The sequence below is a fragment of the Acomys russatus genome, chromosome 9 (genome assembly GCF_903995435.1).
Source record: "Acomys russatus chromosome 9, mAcoRus1.1, whole genome shotgun sequence".
Lineage (NCBI taxonomy): Eukaryota > Metazoa > Chordata > Mammalia > Rodentia > Muridae > Acomys > Acomys russatus.
In genome coordinates, this window is record NC_067145.1 from 43146315 (window position 1) to 43171785 (window position 25471).

The 25471-nt window shown below is 44.7% G+C and overlaps 1 protein-coding gene across 12 annotated transcripts in view; it reads right to left on the reverse strand.

Annotated features, from left to right (window-relative positions):
* The window catches only part of Kiaa1217 (KIAA1217 ortholog), a 302809-nt gene that overhangs the window by 75351 nt on the left and 201987 nt on the right, over positions 1-25471 (reverse strand). For 11 of the 12 annotated variants that reach the window (XM_051151247.1, XM_051151246.1, XM_051151250.1 and 8 more), the window contains 2 exons: positions 22101-22299; positions 18204-18297 (listed from right to left, as the gene is read on the reverse strand). In XM_051151247.1, the coding sequence (XP_051007204.1) occupies positions 18204-18297; positions 22101-22299 (293 nt within the window). Of the gene's footprint in view, positions 1-8810; positions 9331-18203; positions 18298-22100; positions 22300-25471 lie in introns of those variants that run through there. The other variant, XM_051151258.1, reaches the window with a different exon arrangement.

Consider the following 25471-nt stretch of genomic DNA (forward strand, 5'->3'; position numbering starts at 1 on the left):
ACAGAATCTCAGTTCACCATTGCCTATGATTTCTCTGCTAAATTTGCTGGGAGATTTTGTACATAGGAAAAGAAAGTAATGGTTTTGGAGATTTCCTATTTATCAATTCCTTTCTAGACTTATCTTGTCGAATCCTTAATTATACTTATCCTGTAATTATCATCCCCATTTTTCAGATGAACAAACGGACCCAGAACTTCAACTGTCTCATTCAAAGTCCAATGCCAGGCCCGGAATCTATGAAACACCAGAGCAATCTTAAGAGTTCAGTATCTAGAGAGTGGTGTGGGGTCTGACCTCAGAAGGCTCTGGGGTGGAATATTATTTTGGTGCAAAATCAAGTCCAGAGATATCTGCACGAAGGCATCTCTGCTGCTTGTTCCAAGAGCCAGAAGAGAAGGGTAAAGCAAACCAGACCGTAGCCACATCATCTAAATCATGTAAAAACGCAGGGGGAACTCTTTGAAACAAGGACTCCAGGATATCCGTGAACCCCGCAAAAGTACTCCATTTCAAAGGGAGACCTTTGTGCTTTCAGTTCAAATATCAAGTTAGCCAGCCAGTGAGTAGGGCTCAGAAATCTGAGCTGGTCAGCAAAAACCACTGCCTTGCCTTATTTGGATAAATAACAACCTCAAAGACAACCAGTTTGGGAGTCATGCACGCCCTGAGGCTGAGCTTGGCAGCAGCTCGCCCTGCCCTGCTCTGCTTTGCCTTGCCCTGCTCCAGCAGAGATATCACCATGTCTTCTCAACCAGGCTGACCCTGAGAGAGAACGTCTCCACCTCAGATATTCCAAGATTTTTCCAAGGGCACATGGCCAGGGCTCCCAGGTGAAGCCTTGCAGCATTCCTGAAACCAAGGAATCCACAAGAAACCAAGGGAGGAGTTAGACGCTCAGCCACTTCCTGAAGAGATGTCATGGTTCATAGGACAAATTGTCCACATCACGGAAAGAGGGAGATACTGTCTAGTTGTCCTTCCCAAATGCGGTCCCCTAAAAGGAAAGAAGTGTGAGCCCCTCGCATGAAGAAAAGGCTTCCTGACCTAGGGAGTGAGTTTCAAAGTCCCGAAGGAGCACCGACTGCATTCAACTTTAAAGTTAAACAAACCCCAGGTTGGACCCAAACAACACGCTTTCTCCCACTGCTGAAACCAATATGCAAATAGTTGCCTAGCACCCCCTTCCAAATCTGTAATCAGCTTTAGCAATTGTTGCCCCTACCCCATCATGGTGCTCAGGGAAGGAGGCAGAGTGGTGGAAGAGCACAGAGTTGTCACCCAACAGGCTTCCGGTTCTCCTAGGGAGCTCTTCTTCAACATTGTTGCTCAAACTTCCCCTTGGCCTTGGCAACGAGTTTCCCCTAGCCTCTAATCTTGCTGCTAAGTTGTTCTAGAAATGCCTCTTGTGCTTATCCATTTGGGGCCATGAATATTAAATGAATTAAATCTCTGCTACATTATCTGGGGTATAGAAATGCATGAAAAATTCACATTATTTTTAATATCGCTAACAAATATTCATGGGCCCCTCACGGAGTTGGTGAGTCAAGACAAGGTGAATAAAATGAATAATATCTACTTGAATATATTCATAGGAGGATGAAGAAAATGATACATCCTACTAGAGGAACGGAAGAGCCCATGACTGAATGGCAATTCCAAATGTAAGCATTGTATACCTTGCTGTAGCACGCTGTTTCTCAACCTGTGGGTCGCGGCCCCTTTGGGAAGTGGGTATTGGATATTTGTATTATGATTCAGAACAGTAGCACAATTACAGTTAGGAATATGCTGCAATTAAATGATTTTATGGTTGGGGGTTATCACAACATGAAGAACTGTATGAAAGGGCCACAGCCTTAGGAGGGTTGAGAACCACTGCTACCCGAAAGACTTCATCTTTGAGGAGAAAAGTCCAAGTGTATGGCACGGACTTACACTTAAGAAGATATAAGAAAATAATCTTCCTTGGGTCAGTGAGCTGTTGTATCAGGTAAAGGTGCTTGATAGCCAGGCCTGCCGACCTGAGGACAATCCTGGGGATCCACGTGTTGGAAGCTAAGACCCAACTCCTATGCCTTGTATTCTAGCCTCATGTATGCGCCATGGCAAGTGCGTGCGTGCGTGCGTGCGTGCGTGCATGCGTGCGTGTGTGCGTGTGTGGGTATGTGTATGTATGTGTATATGTGTATGTATGCGTGTATGTGTGTGTGTGTGTATGTGTGTATGTATGCATGTATGTGTGTGTGTGTGAGAGAGAGAGAGAGAGAGATGGCAGGGAGGCAGGGCAGCACACAGCAGGCATAGCAGCAGGAACAAGGAGTGAAGAGTCCACGTCTTTCAACAGCAAGCACGAAACAGAGAACAGAAACCAAAAGTAGCGAGAGGTTATACACTCCCACAGCCCAGCCCAACGACATACTTCCTTCAGTGTGGCCACACCTCCTAAGCCTCCCCAGACAGAGCCACCACATAGGGACCACATGAGCTTGGGGGAGACATTTCTCATTCACACCACCACAGACTCTGTAGTCATTTCCAACTGGTGCAACAAGCAAACGCGAACTTCAACAATTTCGAGTAAGTTATTAGTAAATAAGTAATTAGCTACAGTTCTGTGTTGGATCCTTCTCTTTCCCTTTCTATCTTATCAGCCAGGAAAATCATCTTTAAATCCTTAAAGGATGACGTAGTGAGGCCTGGTCAACAGTGGGTAGACAGAATCATGGAGAGGCGATTGGAACACGGGGGCTCTGCCTTCATCTGTGGGTGGGTGTAAAACCTAATATGGCATTGTTGGAAGGGGTGAGTACTGTCAGAGGTGCTGTCACTTTACGTCCATTACTAGGGGCATGTCCTGAGGGACTAAGCATTGCCCTGAAGCCCTTCCTCTGCTGCTGTCGGACTTCCGATTTCCTTCCATGAAGTGAGCACCTGTCCTGTTCCAAACCTTCTCCAGAATGTTCTTCTTTACAACAAGCCCAGAAACAAAGAACCAGCTGAGCATGGCCTAACACTTCTGAAAGCATGGGCCAGGTTGCACCCTCTCTTCTGTTTCTCTTCTGTCTCTGCCATAGTGGAACTGACGGATACATGCATTGCTGGCCAGGGTTAGGGTTAGGGGTTAGGGGTTAGGGGTTAGGGGTCAGGGTTAGTGGTTAGGTGTTAGGGTTAGTAGTTAGGGGTTACGGTTAGGGTTAGGGGTTAGGGTTAGGAGTTAGGGGTTAGGGTTAGGAGTTAGGGTTAGGGGTTAGGGGGTAGGGTTAGGGGTTAGGGTTAGTGGTTAGTGGTTAGTGGTTAGGGCTAGGGGTTAGTGTTAGTGGTTAGGGGTTTGGGTTAGCATTAGGGGTTAGGGCTAGGGTTACGGGTTAGGGGATAGGGTTGGGGTTAGGGGTTAGGGGATAGGGTTGGGGTTAGGGGTTAGGGTTAGGAGTTATGGTTAGGGTTAGTGTTAGGAGTTCGAGGTAATCTGAATATTTTCAGAATTTTCTCAGTTAATCACAGTCCTCCTTGGTCTATCATACATTCACCCTGGCGACAGACATCTGGGTACCTTTGCACAATCCTTGACAAAAAAGAAATTATCTTTTACTATTGCTCAAAAATAAATTGTGGAGCGTGTCCATGTACGATGACGTCATGATGATAGGAATCATGATACTGTCATGATGTACCCTGTGTACGTGTGTGATGATGCCATGATTAGGCCCACTGTTTTGTACAAATGATACAACATCATTTTACATTATGTAAAACATCATTTTACATTAATGATGTTATTTTATGTATAGCAAAAAAATATATAGATAGAAAGAAAATGGACATATTTTATTACTGGACACCCACGATTAAGTTGGCTTTTCACACATACTCACTTCTGAATACTTAAAACATAGAAATATATTTGGCCTGGGACTGATGGCACTTGTTTGTAGTCTCAGCTATTCAAGGACCTACAGCAGGAAGACCTAAAGCTCAAGGTCTTCCTGTGCTACAGGGTGAGTTAAAGGACAGTGTGAGCTGTGGGGACACTGATGAGTAGAGAAATGATTACACAGCATGTGTAAGGTCCTGGACTTGGGCCACAACTCCGCAAGAACCTCAGTTTTCATGGGGTCAGTTTTTATATTTTGAAGACACATTTTATATATATATATATATGAACATATATCTTTTAATAAAAAAAAATGTAACTCAAAAATTTCTATTTGACTCATCTTTATGCCCTCGTCACAAGGTGATACAGAATAGAAGTTTGCTAGGCTTTTTCTAAATTTCTCCGGATCATTGTATGAATAATAAAAATACAGAACGTTTTTAAATAACGTATTTCAGTCTTCAAATGGCCACATTAACATAATTATAGCCTTGGTTGCCAATACTGCCACATTTCTCATTTTTATGAGAATACAGAGGTTCTCTTAGATCACAAGCTAATAGGCTCCTTGGTCTAAATATACACAGTGAAATCTTTGGCAGATTTCTGAAGCAATGAGGTCTGACCCTGTAGATATCTGGTTGAGTAAATTACTCTGCAGTGGGGCAGATCCTTTTTCCTTCTTGTTTTGCAGTTAAACAGCTGCTAGGAAATATATTTTTAGGTTTGCTCTTAACGGGAAGCAAAAAATGCTATCTACTTTGTAGAGATGCATCTAGAATGTTCCTTCACTCACAGCTACACGGTGCCAAGCATCTTCAGAATGTTGCAATCCATGTCTCTCTTTGGAAGTACAAGATACAGTTCTCTGTGCTCATCATGAATGAAGCTGCCCAGCTCTGATCACGTGGTGTAGGGTTACACGAGAAACACATTAATGTTCAGACGCTCTATAGACGTTTTCCACTGCGGCTGTGTTTTGACTTTTTGCTCCCTAGGGCTGTGTTCGGCACTTCTTCCTCTATTAAGGGCAAATGCGGAATAATGGGTTCAAAGGGTAAACATGACAAGGCAAGCCATGACCTTTGATGTCACAGGAAAATAAAGGGGGAAAAAAACCCCCCCACCAAAACCAAAATGAAATCAAGTGCATGTGTGGACCTGGCAAACGAATCCAGCATATTGTTCATGCTTTAGGAATGTGGGGTGACTCTGTGCTGCTTGTACAGTGGCTTAGATGAAGCCCTGGATAGTCACACCTTTTATTAGGAGAGGCCTCAAGGAAATATATCTGCACAAAATGACTTTGTGGATGCCTTCTTTTTTTGTGGGGGAATAATAACAATTCTTCAAATGGAATTAGGTGGGATTTTGACAACAAAATGATTCATTCTTTTCAGTTGTATACAATGCGTAATAATTACACCTTCTGTGACCGCCCAGCTTAGACTGCATCCTAAAGTCTTAATCCATAGGATTAACTCTGCGTTGACAAAACCGCTCACCGTTTTAGGCTCTAACCTTACTCTACCTGAACTTCACTCATTTAATTGTTTAGGTGTGACCAAAACAACAACGCTCATTAGTTCTCAGGCCTTTGGTCTTAACAAATCTTTTTAAAAAATAATTAAAGACAATACCATACAATGACTGAACCTTGAGCCAGGTGTAGTAGCACACACCTGTAATACGAGCCGCCGAGGCCAGCTTCGGATACACAGTGAGGCCCTCATGTCAAAACTACAAAAAAACCAAAAGGATGCAAAGCCCCCTTTCCCATGTACCACCCAAAAACCAGTGGTGCAATGGGAGGACAGCTTTGCAAGTAGCTTGGGTGTAGAACCTTCAACCTGCATACAAAACAACTGCAAGCAAGACCTGCTCCTCCAGAGACACTGAAAGTCGAGCATGCCACTGCAGCAGTAGGCATCTTTCATAAGCAGCTGCTGTTTCTCAACTGACTTGATGACCCCACTCCCCTTCCATAAAAATACAGGATAATCTAAATTTGGTTGGTTCAAAATCTATTTTCAGTGCAGGCCCATGCATTTCCAATTAATGAATCCTAGCTCTGACAGGATTGCTGGTTCATTTTCAGTAAGATAATCAAGATGAGAGATGTAGGCTGCTTTCAGGAGGGTAAATGAAACCAAGCTGGACCAGCTACAGCCATGGAAGGCAAGAAGGCAGGGACACAGTCTCCCCAAGCACACCAGGAAACGAACTGGAAAGCTGGGCATGGAGACCTACACAGAGAACCTCTGTTTCTGTCTGTCTGTCTGATGCACCGCCCTCTCCCTATCCCAAGATGAGACCAAGAGGGATGACAGCAAAGGCAAAGACCAGCATGGATTGGTCTGGGGTGAGCATCTTGGACTTCTGCCTGACTTTCCATCCCTTCCTTGGTTTGTAAACCTGACCAAATCTCTCCAGCCATGCCAAGCCTCTGGAATCAGAACGAACAGTCTACAGACGGTGTTATGTAAGACCTTCTTTCTGGCTCCTCAACCCAAAGACTTCAAGTTAGTCAGGCTTAGTCACCAAGAGAAGGAACAACAACTATCCATGTTGGGAATATTTCCTGAGTCGTGAATCTAAAACAGTATTTCCTCAAAAGCAGATGGAATTTTTTTTTTTTTTTTTTGCTCCTGCAAATTACATACAAGGAAAGAAGCTGTTACACTATAGGGAAAAGCAGGGAGGAGAGAAATGTCACTGCAGGTGACTTGGACGTTAAAAACACATTATTAATACATTGTTCCCTCTACTCTTAGATTTATATGAAAATAGCATACTCACCTCAGATATTTCGGGGAAAGGCACAGACACTGGTCAGCCTGCCTTGGAGCAGGATGCCAGACCTAGGAAGCCTGGGAAGATATAGGAACAATCTGGCACAGGCTGGACCACCCTGGCGGAGACCCACAAAGAACATGGAATAGTGAAAGCAGAGCCAGAGAACAACCTGTGGGAAGGAGGTCTGCAGAGGGAAGACAAGGATGCATAATGCTCCCAGTCAAAGGCAACTTGTAGCAGCAAAAAAAGGAGGCGTGGCTTGGATATGAGAAGCCAAGGGGTGTGGTAAGAGCTCTCCTGCTCAGTGTGACTTCTGATGGGTGGGGGGTGCTGAGCATCTGCAGAAGTGCAAAGCTGCTTCAAGTGATAGTTAGGTGGGCTGGTTGTTTGGCCAACCCTGGATTCAAAAAGAGCAACAACATAGTCATTAGTATATATTAATTTGCAGAAGGAGTTTGGCTTTGAGATTTTTCATCATTTGCTCTAATGGGGTTGGGTGCAGGCTGCCTTCCTTCTGAAACCCCAAGCCTGTGTCATGTGAGCAACTGCATCCCTGGTGAGAACTCTGCATAACAAATCACCAGGTTATTTTCCTCTGTGGGGCTGGCATCTGTGTATTCAGAAGGGGGCTCAGCAGAGCACTAGTGAAGGTGAAGCAAGCCTGCAGCCCAAACTCCAGAACCTCCCCTCTCGAGATTCTTTAGCAGCATTTCCCCTGCTCTGCTTCTGAAAGGACAGTGGGCAGCCACGGGAGCAGTCTCTTTTAACTCCATTATCAAACTCAGAAATACACTCCCTGATCTTTCCCACAAACATAGTTGCTTTTTTTTATTTTTTTGTTCTCTCCACCCTGAACAACTTAGCCTTTGTGGAAAAAAAAAAAAAAAAAAAAAAGACAGTAAAAAGCCTGCAACAGAAACAGCGGCTCATGCGACGTGTTTTTTATTGTCACCACTGTATCTGATGCTGACTACCTTCCCGTCACTTTAGCTTGTAACCTAGTCCCACAGTAAACATAAATATCACCCTGGTACAGTTTCAGGCTTCAAAGGCTCCCAATTTACAAAAAACAAATAAGAGACACCCCTCAAAACAACAACTAGACCCGCCAAAGTACAAAAGAATATCGACACTGAGTAAATATGACGTTTTAACTGCTCCCAGCGTGGTGTAAGGCACAGACACGCAGGCTCAAATCTCAACTCTGCTGCTTAAGAGTGTGTGATCTTCGTTACTTTATCACCCTCAGCCTCAGTTTTCCAGTCTGGAAATGGGTGTCACAGTATTTATGCCATGGGGCTACCTTGATGGCGGTATGAAGTGGTGTGTGGAATAAAGACGATCTTGGAGGACAATGTCCCGCGTGTTTAAATCATCTACAAACTGGGCTCAAAACATGCCAGTGCGGATGAGCAGATCCGTGAATGTGTTCCTTTAAAAGGAAGCTGACAGGCTTTAAAGGGCATGTCCCTCATTGCATTCATTTAAAAGTACTCCATAATGTGATGTCACGCAGTGTGACAGACCCATTATTGCAAATAGACATGACTTTGGGCAATCATTAAACCCCACATAACAGATCAGGCTGTTTAAAAAATTCGACACTTGTTCAGTGTTCCTTCCTTAAGCTTAAATTGATATCACTCCCCAAACTAAAATAACATAACAATTTAAGATGGATTTCACAGGAAGAAGAATCCAGTACCTTCCCTAGAATGCTACAAGCCACGCACAGCTTCCTCTTACTTCTCAATTCTCTCCATTGATCTCAGAACTGAATGAAAGACAACATCTTTAAGAAAATACTGACGACTGCCACAAGCCCGTAAATGAACGTGCCCTGCTCAGGCAAACTGCACTGACCGTTCAAAACTGTCCCTAACCTACAAGCTTAACCAAAAACAGGCTCTCTGATCACGGGTCTGTACATGCAGAAGGGGACCTTTAAAATCAGAGCAATTTCAATAACAATGAGATTGCTTCCAAAGCAGCACACCAGAAGTTCATACAAACCCTCCAACTCCAGTTCCTCCCTGGAGTGAGACATCAGGCAAAGAGGGAAGGATGCAGCCGGGCCAGAGCCCAGAAGAGGAATCTTTGCAGGGCTGCACTCTGTGTTAAAGGCAGATCTTACCTTTCATTCTCCGTGGTCTCTTCTTTTCTAGAAGAAACTTTCTAGACTCTCAGAGACCTCAGAACCACCCATCTGTCGAACGCGCTTCCGGCTCTGTCTGTCTTCATGGTGACTAAATGCTAGGCTTTGCTTCCTCACAGAAGGAAGCTTTTAGTCAAAACATGTGGTTTAAAGGAGCAATAGCCACCCTTGTTAAAACTATTTCACGGCCATTCAGAGGTATTACTTCTCTATGAAAGTTAAAGCTGAGCAGGAATGCAGCTCTCCTGTTCCGGAAATCAGCACAACGAAAACCAATGCTGAGCCAACGAGCAATGTTTCTTCCCTGTGTGCTGTCTGGCAGAAACTGCAGCCAGATCAAGGAAACACGTGATGTTTATAAATACAATATGGCTCATGTTGTCATAACCTCTCAATGACAGAAAAATGTGTAAGGAAAAGCAAGCGGCCACAGCTACGCAGCAGGAAAGATGAGATTTGCATCAGTCGAAAGCTGCCTATCTGATGTGCATGTTACTCTCCTGCTTCTGAAAAAAACAGAAGACCTGGAGCACAGAGGGAAGACATGCCAGACAGGCTCTGCATTAAAATCTGCTGGCTGGTTAGTCACGGCAGAAGCCATTCCTCATCAGCTGTGACACAGTCATGCTAAGGTACAGGTAAAAGAGGCACCTTTGAGCTCACTGAACATAACCGAGTCCCTCAGTGCTCACAGACACTTGCAACGATAGAGTGAAGGGAACACTTTGCGCAGCCTGGAGCCGATGAGAGAAACAACAGATGTTGATTTCAGCATCCATCCTTGGCTATTCCGATGTCCTGGTCAGCCAGGTCTGGAGTTTACAACATCTGTCTTGCTTTACTGTTACAGGTTCGGGAGCTGGAGAAAGTGTGATTGGTGGATAGAGCCAGCTCCACAGGCAAGGGGGGAGATCTGTGACATTCTATAACTGGGGCGACGCTCACTGTTGTAAAGCCATAAGTCTTAGGTTATAAGTTCGAAGATTTTTGAAACGGCAATAACCTGCTCCATCTAAAGGCAAAATTTGTCCTCAGGAATTGGGCATATAGCAACATGTTCTATCTTATTTAGATATTAATCTTATCACATTATTGTTTACCGGAGAGCTGGCTTACTTTTTTACCACAGGTGAGTGCAACTCCACGGACTCACTCTTTCGAGGGGGTGGGGGATAGAGAGAGGCTGACAAAAGTGCATTTCTCACCATCACTTACTGCATCTGAGAAAGCCAGACTTCCCTCCTCACCGTTACTCTCATCTTAACCTCCAGGGAAAATAGCCACTGTCATATTACCGTGATGGAAAGGAGAATACAGGGAGACAAGGAGGCATCTTTGTTTCTCACTGGGAAAGGGCTGCAAACCACAGACAGCCTCAGTTACAGGCCACTGTATTGACCTTAGTAGATAATGCATTACCTAAAAGTCTGACAGGAACATGCTGACCCAAGTAATATTGTCCGTGACTGCATTTAGTGAGACGCTATGCAGAATGGGATACTGAGAGAGCCACAGGGAACCTGAAGATGAATAGAATGGGGGACCTGGTCTTTGAGGAATGCAGGGTTCAGAAGAGCATATTGGTAAGTACAGCGTGGGCAAGAGAGAAGAGCATGCTAAGAGAATAAGGGGTGGAGGGGCACTCATGGAAAGTTCTAAGAAAGGACAATGAGGAAGAGAAAGGAAGGGGAAGGAAGGGTTTCATGAAGACAGTTGCTCCCAAGCTTGGTCTGCAGGAAAGGATAATGCATTAGATGTGAATATGAGCCATGGATGCTGAGGATGGAGAGGAAAAAGATGGCAGTGTCCCACAGAAGTGATCAAGAAGCCGGCTCTTGAGTTCTGCATCCAGCTCCACCTCTCACTAACTGTGTGGTAGTAAATGGGCTGACTAACTCTGCTCAGTGCCTCCCGACTCTGCCCCCACCCCCACCCCGCTTCTCTTTCTGAAAGTATGACAGGAAAATCAAATAAGAGTGAATATAATCAAAATACTTCAAAACATGGTGCTAGACACAGGGTTAGTGAATCGTGAGCATTAGTTTCTAATAACCACTGCTACTAAACAGGCAGAGGGGCCTGATGGCTCTTGGGCAGAGACCACAAACAAATGAACAAAGTAGGGGGTAGAATCTTCTGGTGCTACCATCTCTTCCATTCCTACAGCTTTATTTGACTCCTCCCAAACCCAGTACTTTCATCTCAACCAGAGCACAAGAGACACAAGAATTATGCACCTGGGCCATCTCCTCCTTGTCGTCCTTATAGAACTCTCTCCCCTTCCTTTTTTGTTTCTTTGTCTCTATGGTTATGTTTCGTGTCATTTTCAGAGACCAGGATGGGACAAAGTAAAAGAGGATGGCGCCATGGGGCGGATACGCAACTGTGCTAAGAAACCAAGCAAGTAGTACAATAAATAAATAAGAAATAATGTGTATGTCTTGACACCTTACTTGGAACAACATTTTCTAACTTGTAAAACTTGTGTGTAAATATCAAGGAAGGGTAGCTGGGACTGACTGCACCGACGATGAAAAGAGTAGGTACACGGTTGGTCCCCAGTATGTGCCGGCTGTATGAGTGGAAGACAGGCTTCTTTGGCCTCAGTTGTACCATCTGAAAAAAGCTGGAATCAGCACACCTATTTTGCAGAGTGGTTGACTTTCAACTTTGTTAAAATCTAAAGTACTTGGGCTGGAGAGATGTCTCAGTGGTTAAGAGCACCACCTGCTCTTCCAGAGGTCCTGAGTTCAATTCCCAGCAACCATATGGTGATTCACAACCATCTATAATGTGATCCGATGCCCTCTTCTGCAGATAAAGCACCCATATGCAATAAATAAACAAATCTTAAAAAAAAAAAAAAAAAGAAAAGAAAAAGAAAATCTAAAGTACTTTCCCATTTGCTTGCTCCACAGATATAGGAAGATCTATTGTTTGGCATCAGGAACAATGCCCCCCCCCCAAAATGCTATCAATGTCTGGACAGATACTGCAAAGAAACTAATACCACTCACATGAATTATTATAATCCTGTAAGGAAAAGAGAGCCAAGTGGAATATATGACAAGAAGAAGAAGAAAAGCAGTGAAATTAAAGAGAGAGGCCAGGAACAAAGCCAGCACACAAACTACAGCCTACAAGTGCCTGCACTCTTGCCGTGGGTGGGCCACAAATTTAATTCTAAGCTTTAGAAGAGCAACACAAAGAAGGAAAATGATCATGTACAAGATTCCAAGTGTCCATATGATAAAAATAAACTGGGAGAAGGGAACTATTCTTGGGAGTGAGAGTGGGGATATTTTTACAGCAGGTCCTCACTAAGGATGGAAAATGAACATCACAGCACATGTAAGTATTGTAGTACTCTCTGCCCTGGCTTACGGCCGCTCTCCACACTTACCACCCCGCCAGAAGCCACCACGGCTTCCAGGGAGATACAGAGGCGAACATATTATGGTCTGTGCCTTTAAAAGACATACTGTCTTCGGGATACGGTGACTAGGACCTAAAGTGTTAGGACAACACAACAATGCGAGTGCTTGCTCCTCAAGAGAAGACTGGCTCAGACAGCATTCCAAAGCTTTGTGCAGCGAGCAGCCTGTCATTTAGGCTCTAGAGGTAGTTTTTAATTCTAATTACTTTTTAGACATTTTACTATGGAGACTTTAAAACATAAAAAGGCAGAAAAGAATGTAAGAAACCCCTGTTACCATTTTATGCTTTTCAATGTTGCTTCCTCTAATGCTCTTTTTTCTTTCTTTTCTTTTCTTTCTTTCTTTCTTTTTTTTTTTTTTAATTGCATTGCTGGAGTGTTTTTAAAGAAAACTCGATTCACCATGTCACTTAACATGTAAACACTTTAGTGTGTTTTGTTTTTCTAAACCACCAACCTGTTATTCTAACCCATATAGTGGCCAGTTATCCCTTAATATCTTCTTCTGATTCCTAACACATGTTAAAACTTTCCAAAGAGCTTTAAAGATGGCTTTTACAGTTGGTCCTTTTCTTCTGGATCTGCTCACAGCCCCGCAGCACAGCCTTAAAATCCACAGCACTCCCTCCCACGCTCTGATGTGCGGATAGCTTGTTGGAGGAAGGAAGGAGACAACTGTCCTTTAGTATGTTAAAAGAGAACATTTGGTCCATCTTGTGTTGAGGGTTGGATTTTGGGGAGTGTTGTTGACCCCCTACCCCCATTCTGTTGGTGAGGACATCCAGACAGCATGGTGCAGGTGAATGATGAAGGCATGTCTGTTCAGCAGCATGGCAAAAAAAAAAAAAAAAAAAAAAAAAAAAAAACGAGAAAAGGAAATGGTCACGTGAGGAAGATGCTAAGCATGTGAGTGGCCTCACTTTATGATAACCATGGCTACTATAACTGATACAGTTTGGTGAACTAAATTAACACTTTTTTTGTTTTTTTGTTTTTGTTTTTGCATTGGCTCCTTCAGGACCCAGTCACTTCACTAGACCCCTAATAATCCACCTCTCACTACTGTGACATTTCTGGCCACATTTCTGACATGTAAGCCTTTGGGGAGCACACTCAAAGGGTAGCAGGAAGACATATATGGAGACATAGGGCACTCCAGACACCAGGAAGAGTAAACAATCGGCCTGGGAAGAGCTGAGAAGCTGTGCACTGGTGAGCACTGCAGTTAAGGCAGCAGAAGCGAGTGCTGCACCTTGACTGCGAAGCCAGCCCCCTGCATGCAATATCAACCACTTCCTCTAGCTAGACAACTGCATGATGCAAATGTGCGTTCACCAGCCATGAATATGTGGACTCACACTAATGTCCGACTCAACGTTTTGTCTTGAGGATGAAATGAAACAGTACTTGAAAGTGCCTAATAAAAACCCACAAACTGGCACTTACAGGAATATTAACACAGGTGATGGCCAAAGGGTTGTCTGTGAGCGACATGGGGAAGGGCTGGTGCGTGGCTGAATGTTTAGAAAGACAGTTCTCATGGAGAAGAACCACAGAGACAGAAGAAGGTGTCTGATCCCTTGACTGCGGAGTTACACGGGGTTGTAATCTACCAGTCGTGGGTGCTGGGAACTGAACTGGGGTCCTCTGTGAGAGCAGGACTTGCTCTGAACCACTGACCTATCTCTCCAGCCACAACCTCGATGTTTCCAAATCTTTCCTGCTCCCTTTCCTGAATGTGCAGTATGCACATGCGCAGGCACTCCCCATTTCAAGGAGGGAGAATCAAGAAGGTTTTTCTTTCGTTATTATATACTAGAAATACTGCAAGAAAATCAGCGTGACAATAACGGCCGAGAGGCTACACACCTGGGCTTGGAATTTCAGAGAGTGGATCTGAGAATACAATTCAAGGCGCATTCACTGGGATTACCGTGTTTCAACAGCAGTTAAAACAGGGACAAGATAAAGATCACAAGTTCAAGGTCAAACTAAGAGAAGAGACAATCCAAAAATACAAACAAAAACCAAAGAAGCTCAGAGTGCATAAAGCTCGCCTGAACACACGGAGGCCACTGGGGAGTAATGGGAAGGCCTACGGAATAAGGCAAGCTAGGTTTGAATGCAGGCAGAGAGGTCAGCCATGGTGTGGAATGGAAGCCATTGGTTTCTAAGGAGACCATTCCTCAGCATCAAACAGAAAGCTCAAATGGAAAACAACTGGGAAGTGGCAACCGACTTAGGTATTGGTAGCTAGTTTAAGATGCAGGGTTAATTCTGGGGAGTGTGTCCTCAATGCAAAGCTGGCAGTCGGCTGCCTTCGAGTAAAAAAACTAAAGACACATGAGTGAGAGCCACAGTAGGCTGAGAGCATTGCACCATGACAGCAGAGAATCATGGAAAATAATATCAATGCACACAAGAAATAGAGGGGCCCCAAATGATAAGACAGCCACCCATCAGGTTTAGTGAGCAGGAAGCCAGGGATCCTCTCAGAGAGGCACAAAACAGAACGGATGGCCTTTGAGGTCTACCTCAATTTGTGAAAAAGCACATGTAATTTATTCAGAAGGGCCTACTCCATATGGTGGGCCCAGTGCCCCAAACCTACCTGCTGTAAGGAACAAAAGCCACGTGACTAAATTAGATCGGGGTGCTTTACACCCACGTGGAAACAATCAGCGGGCTCGGGAGTCCAGTTAGGTATGTATGGTTCTAGCCAAGAAGAACAAGACTTGTCAGACCGAGAGGCCTCAGCAGTGCTCAGCTAGATGGTGAGTGAAAAACTAGCTGCCTGCTTCCCCACCAACATAAATTCCATGCGCACTCAGAGGCCCATAACCTCAATGCTTTGGTCTGACTTGCTTCCTGGGCAACACCAGCCTATCATAAAACCGCCCTGGGAGGACTGCCTGTAAACTGCAGACCCACGAGCTTACATTTCTTCTGACTCAAAGGCAAGGTATTAAAGTCCTTGTTTAAGGAAAATCTCAGAGGTCACTGCAGAAGCCAGGCATTGCTGCTTCCAATCCATGCCTTTTTCATCTTTGCGCTGGTTGGTGAGCAGTGGGCAGCCTGTAGGCCTGGCCCAGGCTGTGTCTGGGGCTGGTGAGTGGAGTCTGGTGACATCAGGGGCGGAGTCCGGTGACATCAGGGGCGGAGTCTGGTGACATCAGAGGGGATGCTGGGATAACGCATGTGAATGGTTATCATGAGATTCTTCCATGGCCACAGTCACAATGCCAACACCCAGGAGGATGCAGTGTTCCTTGGCCTACCCGTGCGGCTCGGTTTAGTCTATGATAACAACTGACACTTGCTCGCTCTCTTTCTTTCTGCTCTTCACCACACACAGTGAAGTCTCACAGCTGGACTACAGGCAGGGCAGAGCCAAACCTCCAGCCCTTTCCCAGCACAGCAGCCATAGTCATCGGGAGAGAAGAAAGATCAACCAACTCCCAGAGCCCAAAGACGAGGCTCTGAAAAGTGTCCGCATCTTTAAAGAATCTGGGAATATGGTCTAAGTTATAAACCTCAGACAAGATGTTTCTGAAAGAGCCTTTTGAATCTCTCATTCCCAAGTAATCTTTGCTAAAATACAAGGCCATTTCTGCTAACTACATTGTGAATACTTGTCCCTCATCCGAGGGGAATGACAACCCCACCTCTCTCTCTCTCTCTCTCTCTCTCTCTCTCTCTCTCTCTCTCTCTCTCTCTCTCTCTCTCTCTCTCTCACACACACACACACACACACACACACATACACGGTATCTGAGGTAGGCTGTGACCAAGCCAGGAAGGAGCCACTTATATTTTATCCACAAGCAAAAACTGAAGGTCTTTACTGGATTCCTGAGCAAAACTTCTGCATATTAATAGGGGGCTTGGCATATGGTTAACATTTCATGTTCCTGGTCCCCACCACAGATCCTGTGTAGGCACCACATCTGCTTAAGAATTAAAACAGGTGTCCTCCTTAGGCCGACACAGGGCTCCCAGAAACGACGGTGCGGTGCCTGTCTGGGGAAGGGCACTGCTAACAGAAACAACTCTTGAGAATGTCAGAACTGCAGGGGGGGGGGGGGGGGGGGAGGCTGGCGCAGCAAAAATAAAGATATTCAAGTGCCAAAGACTTATGTATGCTCCTCAGAAAGAGCACAGCAGGCTTGAATAAGGGAGGGTCTCATTACGTCCACCTAAGTTCTGTTACCAGCATGGCCCACGGTTGTCATATGGCTCTGGCTTGCATTTCAAGTGTAGCTGCCTAAGAACAAATCTCAAAAGTCTAGATTTTTCTGAGGAGCACTGCAGCTTTTTTTGGTTCTAAGCATACACTAATTTTTACATTGTTTGGTGGGGGGGGTAGCTGGAGGACATAGTGGGCCTTTCCCTCCAAAATGGTGGGTGCTGGTCCCACTGTACTTTCACTCACATTATAATTCAGACTTTCGTGGAAATCCTTCCAGAGCCCTCAGTGGAATCTTCTGACCCCTTTCTTGGTTTTAAAGTCGTATACCCCACATGAAAGGCAGGGCTGTGGTCCTCCATAGGGTCTGCACCCCAATGCCCCACACATATGATTTAGGTTACAAGGAAAGGGACATTAAGGCTACAGTCCAGCCTACATGAAAATAGGATTTTGGCAGACTGTTAGATAGGCTCACATTAATTTCAAGTGTCATTTGCCAATGGAAGCAGGGCTAGAGGGATATCATATTACTGGGATTGAAGATAGGGTTACAAATCAATATGAGAAAAGGACATACGTGCGCGCGCACACACACACACACACACACACACAGACTCTTTAAAAAAGAATTCAGCTAGATTGGTCAGCCTTACTTAGACCTCTAAGACTCATGCCCTCTCCAGCCTCTGACATATATGGCTGTGAATATGTGTTGCTTTAGTACACTAAGTTTGCCATCACTTGTTACAGCAACAAAAAGAAACTCATGTACAATGCAGGGAAGCAGCGAGCAACTCACTCTCTCAAAGTCTAATAGGAAATGGTGCCTAGATTTCATTGACGATAAAGAGTATTTTCTAAGTTGAACTCCAGTGTCTTGTAGGTATGTTTGTATACACATTTGTACATGTTGGGGAAGGGATGCACTTTGAAAAATTAAATTTTTTGTTCCTGACCTTTATTTTAGGTAGACACATCCCTTCGCAGAGGACTTGTACTAATGCCATCTTCAGACTCATAGTTTGCCTGTATTTTTTTTCCAAATATCCCTGCTCATTATAAATATTTGGGTAATCTCCTGAGAGGACCTAAATCTAGAGAGCTCAGCTTCCCAATCATGTAGGTATTTGTAATCTGCCCTCGTCGTGGTTCAGAGAAGATTTGGTAGTATTTACTAAGAGCAAGCGGGCGCCAAGTTAGCAAGAGAGCAACCAGATAAGGATATTGGCTCCCCTCAGAACAAGAATTGCTTTTCCATTCAGATCATGCACTTTTTTTTGGTTTGTTTTGTTTTTACTGAGGGGGAAATATTGTGACAGATTTTCTAGGAGAGCTAATGCATTGCAGAGCAGGCATACCCATATGGAAGGCTTTCAAGATATCTTTGGTTGTTGGGAGTGATGGTTTATTTCAACCCTGTGCTTAGGGTTGTGGATACAGAACAGCCCAGTGAAAGCACACTTGCTAGCCTTTGGGGGACCCTGCACTCCATCCTAAGGACCACTAAAACAAGCAATTAAAGGAATGAAAATAAAAATTAAGATCCATGCTTAGAGAATGAAGGCAGAGCCCGCCCCATTCTGATCCCTTTGCTCCAAACGACCAGGCATCTTACTGTTTTACCAATGAGCAAATAACAAGTCACCAGACGAGACGAGCAGCATGAATCGGGGAAGCGTGGTAGTGGGGTGTGGGAAGGGACAGAGGGAGCTGGGAAGACAGTCAGAAGTGGAGCAGCGGTACTCACCCTCATGTCTCCGTTCACGGCTTTCGCCACGTGGTTAAATGCATGTGAAGGGTCCTTGTTATACACTTTGAGAAGGGATCTGTCTTGGATATTCCTGGAATCAAATACATCCATCACTATGGCAGACGAAAGGAGCCTGACTCTGGCCATTTCCTCTCCCTGTCCTTAACCATCAGGCAAAAGAACACAGGCAGACACACTGGCGATAGTCTACCACGAACTAGACAAAAAGCCCTTTCATCATACCAAGGGCAAAGATAAATAAGGAAAAGAAGAAGAAAAATGACGCTGGCTTTTCTTCCCTCTTCTTGTTCTTAAGGAACAAGTTATTCCTGCAGCACTTACGTCCACCCATATCAGGTAGCAAGAAGCCGCTTTCAAGCTGCACAGTGTGGAAAGCTAACATTCAAAAGCAGCAGAACTCCAGCACTTACAATGCCTTCAAGAGACTTGGTTAATATTTAAGTATTTAATTGTTTACTTTGCCTAAACACCTGGTTTCCTCCTTATCTAATGAATGTACACATAAAAAATGATTTTTTCCCCCTTTCAAACATGCTCAGCAAGGGAAACAAAATGTGTACAGAATGTAGGGGAAAAAAAATATCAAACAGATCAAACCCAGTGTATTTAACAATGCGTTCTTCACCTCCCACAGTGCATTTTTTAAAAATACTTTTCTCCATACAAATTGAAGCACAGAGAGTCTTCTCAGCTCTTGATCTCAATTGTTAGAGGCAAGAAATCAGACTGCAGGAGAGGGCAGGGGTCCCACATCCTGCTCAAAGCCTACCTACAACTCACATGAGAGTGGCCTGTATAGGCCTTCTCTTGCCTCGGGTTCCTCTGTATACACAGGTCACCTGCAGCCCGCCCCCCCCCACCCCCAGCCCTTCTACACAGGGGTTCCATCCAGTGCTGGCTGGATCTGAGGGTGGGGGTGGGGGTAGGGGCAGGCAGACAATTGCTTTCTTGTAGGTGTACTTGCACTGAGTGGGCTGACACACCCACCGGGATCCTTGGGTTATGTTTGTGCTTTAAAGTGAAGTGGAAGGTTCTTTGGACAAGCCTTGTTTCTCTCTAACTATCCGCCAGTCATTGCTTTGAAGCACCAACGAGTCCTGGCTTGCGTGGCTGCTTCATGATTCAAGTAGCTCATTAGAAGTCAGCTTGGGGGAGCAAGCAGCCCTTTTACCAAGGGGGAACAGATACAGACGAGGCAGGGAGAGAGCCAGGAGGATGTAGGCAGTGGCTTAGGAAAAGAACCCAGCCTCTGGCTAGCAGACATCATGTGTGTGACATGTGACAAAGCTGGGACTCTCACTCGCCATGAGGAAGGCTTACTGCGGCTGTAAAGGTATTTAAAATAGACTAGCTTGGCTTGTGATTAACTTAGAAACATGTCCATCCCGAGGTGAGGCAACAGTAAAAGGCCACACTGCATTGGTGGTGACATTTATCATCCTGCATTCTGACCTGAACTCTTTCCGGTGCCTCCCTAAGGGGAAAATATGAAGCCAACATGGTAATGAGCTAGTCAAATGGCTAGCAAATAGGCTCTGACGTCTAGAACACAGAAAGATAAAAAAAAAAAAAGGAAAGCTCATGACTTCAGAAGAGCAAAGCCATCGTCTTTAGTTAACACTTACTTGATAATTCTTTTGTTTTTTAATTTATCACATAATATTTACGGTAAAAAAAAATTTCTCCCACTAAACTTAAATATAATTGAAACATCTTATGTATAAAAGCTAAAAGTCAAATAGTACTCTGGGGAGCATGTATAGGATCATTTTGGATAAACATTATATCTTGGACACTTTTAGGCTCATTTTTCACATTTAAATTAAAGAAATTAAAAAGCAAACTAAGAAGACAAAATGGCAGGCTAAGGGCCAAGAAGTTACCATTATTGCAATAAAATAACAAACAACACAGAAATATATTTGAGAATTATTAGGGTGTGTGTGTGTGTGTGTGTGTGTGTACGGGGTGCTATAGACTAAAACCCAGGCCTTAATCCTGGCAGGCTTTTCTCTTGAGCAATACCCTCAAATCATCAGTGTTTAAAAGCATCTCTTTCAATAAGCATTGCTTATATAGTCGTTTTATCAGCTGGATTTCCCTAGAGGAAGACCATGACCAAAGAATGCAAAACCAGGCCCAAGGAGCCTGGAAAGGCTCTGGAAAACTGTACATCACGGCAGTATGTGGTTTATATAGGCTGAAAGTAAGCACACCCCAGTCACTCCCAGTTGCCCCCTGACAGCCTATTGCTGCTCCTCAATGCCTCCACCTGTAAGCGAAGAAATACAAGTTGATTGCCTTGAAGTGGTCTGTCCACGTAAAAATACCACATGGCTTTATATTATTAGAAGTATATGTTTCAGGGCTGGAGAGATGGCTCAGAGGTTAAGAGGACTGGCTGCTCTTCTAGAGGTGGTGAGTTCAATTCCCAGCAACCATATAGTGGCTCACAACTACCTATAATGAGATCTGTTGCCCTCTACTGGTATGCTGGAACACATGCAAGCAGAATACTGTATAAATAATTTTTTTTTAAAAAAGCATATGTTTCAAACAGGATGTGATTATCTCAGGTTTAAGTTCATGTTTTGTAATTTTTTTTTAAAAAAATGACAGCTTGATTAATAATTTATCTAAAAAAAAAGTATGACTTTTCAGTTATCATAAATATTTAAACCTGTTTTCCAAAAGCAGGAAGTTGCACAACAGATGCAGCACCTTTATAGCTTGGGGCAGGTGTCAAATTCTGAAAGCCCTAAATTACTCATACACCCTGGCACGTCTTGGTACGTCATCCAGGGTTCACTATTAGATATGGATCAGCTTGCATTAGTGTTCTTCAGGCATAATTTTACAAAGTGCTACTCATTACTTCCGTAATGACAAAACAGGGGAGCCGGCTATCCCCAGCGTAGGGAGCAGAAAGCCTGAGTCCTGCCCCTCCTGATTTGGGCTGAGCGTATAAACAACCAGGATTGGTGTGTGTGTGTGTGTGTGTGTGTGCGCACGCACTTAGTTTATAACTGGCTGTGTGCTCTTGAATAAAACCCTTACATTTAATACACCTGAGTTCTTGGTCCCATAAGATTAAAGGGTTATATTAGACATTATATAATTGTTTGACTTCTGAAATATTTAGCGGTTATACCAGCAACTGCTTGTTTATATGGATTGAAATTCTTCTTGCCTGATTATTTAGCTGGGACAGATCAGAAGGGTCCCTTCGTTCTATAGACAACACCACTGCAGCTAATGGCATGGCTTGTGTCTGCTTGCTGCTAGCATTCCCGTGAATGTATCCAACCAGGTTTCCTGGAGAAAGCCTAGGTGGCAAGAGGCATCCTTGAGTAAAAGATGGCTCTTTTAGGAATGGAACGTGAGTGAAGCTGCTCCTGTGGCCACCGAGTCTGCTATTTCACTGAGACCGTGTGATGCGTAGGTGAACACCCAGTAGGATAGCGACCTGAAACACCAACAGGTTCTGTAATGGGAGAGTGCTGTATGAGGGATTTTGACATATCCAGTCTTAAGTCTGTCCTTAGCTCTTGGCATTTCTCTGGGCTTTAGGTTCCTTGGCTTTGAGATGGAATGCAGTACTGGATCATGTGTGTCCTTTTCAGCTATGATACAGGCAGAGCTAGTAACACATTCAAAGGCTGACCTGAAAGAAGTCTGTTGTCATCTTTGTATTTAACTAGAGGGTGGATTCCCACCAGGGTGCGGCAGTCCTGCCAAATGTGATGACTGGGCTTTCTCCACCAGGATGAGGAGGAATTCGGGCTGAGCACAAGGGCTAGACATCCAAGATGGTGGCCAATGGCCCTCAAAACAAAATAGGTGGTGACAAACACACTCCAGGAAACTACTTACCTCACATCATTTAGCTCATAATAAACATTTCTACTCTCGTCTTTGATGTAGATGGCAACACTGGGCGACTCCAGCATTTTCATGGTGAGCTGCTGTGGAAAGGCACTTACAAAGAGGGCGCGGATGGTGTCCGCGCTTGTGATTTCATTCGGCATCCGCAGCTGTTTGGTTTCATCTCCATACTGGAGGTAGAGGACACCTGTGCACAAAGGGATACATGGTTATCGTCTGATGGATCAAGCGCCATGGGCTGCAGAGCATAAGCTAAGCCATTTCTGTCGGACCGCAGTTATAGATGTTCAGGACAAACTTGAGAAGCAAGTCATGGGGGATGCTCACTGGGAGCCTCCACAGAAGGCACAATGTGGTTATCATGTAAGCACCCAGTTTTCTTCTTTGGAATCCAGGCGGGCAGGTGTGAAACAGGCCATTTCCTTGCTCTTTTAGAATCAACAGGACAAGGAGCTAACCTTGTCACCTATAGCAAAAGAAGGTATATTTAGGAGTCTGACCCTGCAGAGTTCTTTTTAGCATGCATTTCATTAACTGGGACATAATCATTATAGCAGTGCGTAAGACCCAGAGCTCGACTTAGCAGTCTATTCAGAAACACTTCAAGTGGAAATGGTAGCAAGCGTCTGTGGTTTCAGTACAGCTATTGAATGTTTATATCATATTAACACGCCCCACCCCCAGACCAAGAGCCTGGCACCTGGAAATACCACATAAAAATGGGACACGTTGTTAACCACACAGACAGTCACTGAATGTCAGAGCTCCAAGGGGGCATATCCTATGTCTTGTCCTGGCCCATTAGCCAGCGTGGTGCAAGATGAAGACCTGACACTTCTAGCACACTGGATTTGTCTTTCTGATGCATTAGGTTTGAGGATGTCCCCTCACAGAACCCAAACTTGAGGACTTCAGCCCAAGGCCAGAAGAGGTCCCATGTGGAAGAACAGGTGTTGGAGGGATGCTTTTGTGCACTGTGTAAAGATTATCCACGCATACTCAAATGCTGATCTCTATGCGTGTGCAGATCTGATTCAGGCTGGACTTTGGCAGTCATTTTTTAGGAAGCATCTCCTGTCTCAATGTTTTGTAAGCATTTTTCTCCATCACCTTCTGATTGGTCAAATAAAGAGCTGAGCAGCCTATAATAGGGCAGGAGAGTTAAAGGAGGACTTTTAATCCCAGTGAGAGACTCTCAGGTGGGAACCAGTGGTGGCAGTTGCCACCAAGACAGAGATGAAGCAGGAAGTGCCAGGCCGAGACTAAGATGACCGGTAATGGGCCATGGAGCTGGGAAGTAGGCCAGGGCAGAATTGTCAGGTTAGAATGGCTATCTGTCCACCTGCAGTGCCTGAAGCTTTTAATAAATATAAAGGTCTCTGTGTCATTATTCAGAGTGAGGGCGCACGCTGAAAAAACCTTCCATATTAGAATGGGAACCCTGTCTGACTGCTCCTGCAATGCACCCTTGTGCAGCTGGGAACACTGGATGACCGACCATCTTGGTTGTGGACTCCCCAGCCAAGTGACAGAAAGGACATGTCCTCACCAAGCACTGCTACAATTGCAGAGTCCTAAACCAGTACATGACAGTAGTCGTAGTCTCAAGCTACCGTTCCTGCTACTGTGGTCTGAATATCAAATGTCCCCACAGGGCTCATATGTTTGACGCTTGCTGCCCAGCTGGTGGCACTTGTTTGGTTAAGTCATGAAACCTTTAGGAAGGGGGAGCCTTGCTGGAGGAAGTGCATCATTAGGGACAGGATCCGAGGTTTTGTAGCCTGGCCCCATTTGCTTTTCCCATCTTTGTTTTGTGTGGATGGAATGTGATCGCCCCGTGTCATGCTCCTGCTAGACCACCTTCCTTGTCTGCTGCCATGTTTTCTCTCACCATGCTGGACTCCAACCCCTGGAACTCTAAGCCAAAATAAACCCTTTCTCTCCTAGTTTTGTTTCTGTTTTGGGTCGGGATATTTTACCCTATCAACCGAAAAGAAACAAACACATTTGCCTTCATCTGCTATTTGGTCACGGATAACTGAACCACTAAATCAAAGCGGTCGAGATGTCATCTTGATCCTAGTGGTTGTGTATTTGTGAGAGGCTATTGAGGAGTGGACGGCCACTACCTGGGAGATAGTGGGAAAAGACTGAAAAGGGAACAGGTGGCTTCCAGTTAAATATGGCATCTCACGCAACAAACGTACCCTCTAGAAATTCCACTGAAATGGTAAAAAAAAGTAAGAAAAAGCACACATCAAAGATTAACAGAAGGAAAAAGGAAAGGTACAGAAGAGAAAAAGCTAACACTGATAACGCCAAGGGAAGAACTCATTATGAAGTGAGTAGGCCCAAAGAGACCCGTGAGTGCCAGCCTCCTTTAGAAGATGGGTGTACAGAGCTTGAAAGATGAGGCTTGACTCAACTTCATTGTCCACCATGGGGAAGATGTGTCGTCTATCTTTCCCCTCCCTCGCCACTCAGAGAAGGAACTCCTCACTGTGTTCATTTTGCAAGACAGAGGAACTTAGTTGAAGATTGGCTTCTGGCTGGTCGGGCTTACAGGACAACACTAGTGGCATGCTGCTGTACTGTAGGGACCGGGGCCCTTCCTTAGAAAGACGAATGGTCACCTTTTTCTAGACAGGGATTCTCTGTGTACCCTTGGCTGTCCTGGACTCACTTTGTATACCAGGCTGGCCTTGAATTCACAGAGATCCACGTGCCTCTGTCTCTGCAGATGTTGGGATTACAGGCGTGCGCCACTACTATGCCCAGCTGCATGTGAGATTTTCATCGGCATCTACCTTCCTAGAAAAAAAGGTTGTGTAAAAAGAGCAGGAAAAGTAAAGACTGTTTTATACATATATTTGCATATATTTGCATATATATGCATGTATATGTGTGTGTGTGTGTGTGTATAATGATTGTCTTTTCCCTCCCTGAAACTAAGGTTGATGAGACTGCAGAGTCAAAGGATACATGAAATGCCTAACGTACTAAAGCTCGTCATTGATACATGGAAGAGGACAGGCTGAAGGTTCCCAGGTTTGGGGAGAAGCCAGAGAGGAAAAACCAGGCATCAGAAAGATGTTATCTTTCTCCACATCAACCAGGAGCCAAAGGACAATAGAACAGCCCTTATGAAAATCCAGCATGGGAGCTGGAGAGATGGCTCAGAGGTTAAGGGCACTGACTGCTCTTCCAGAGGACCGGGGTTCAAATCCCAGCAACCATGTGGCAGCTGACAACTTCCTGTAACTCCGAGATCTGATATTCTCATATAGACATATGTACACGCAAAACACCGATGCACATAAAGGTAAAAAAATTTAAAAAGCAAGAAAAACATGGAAAAT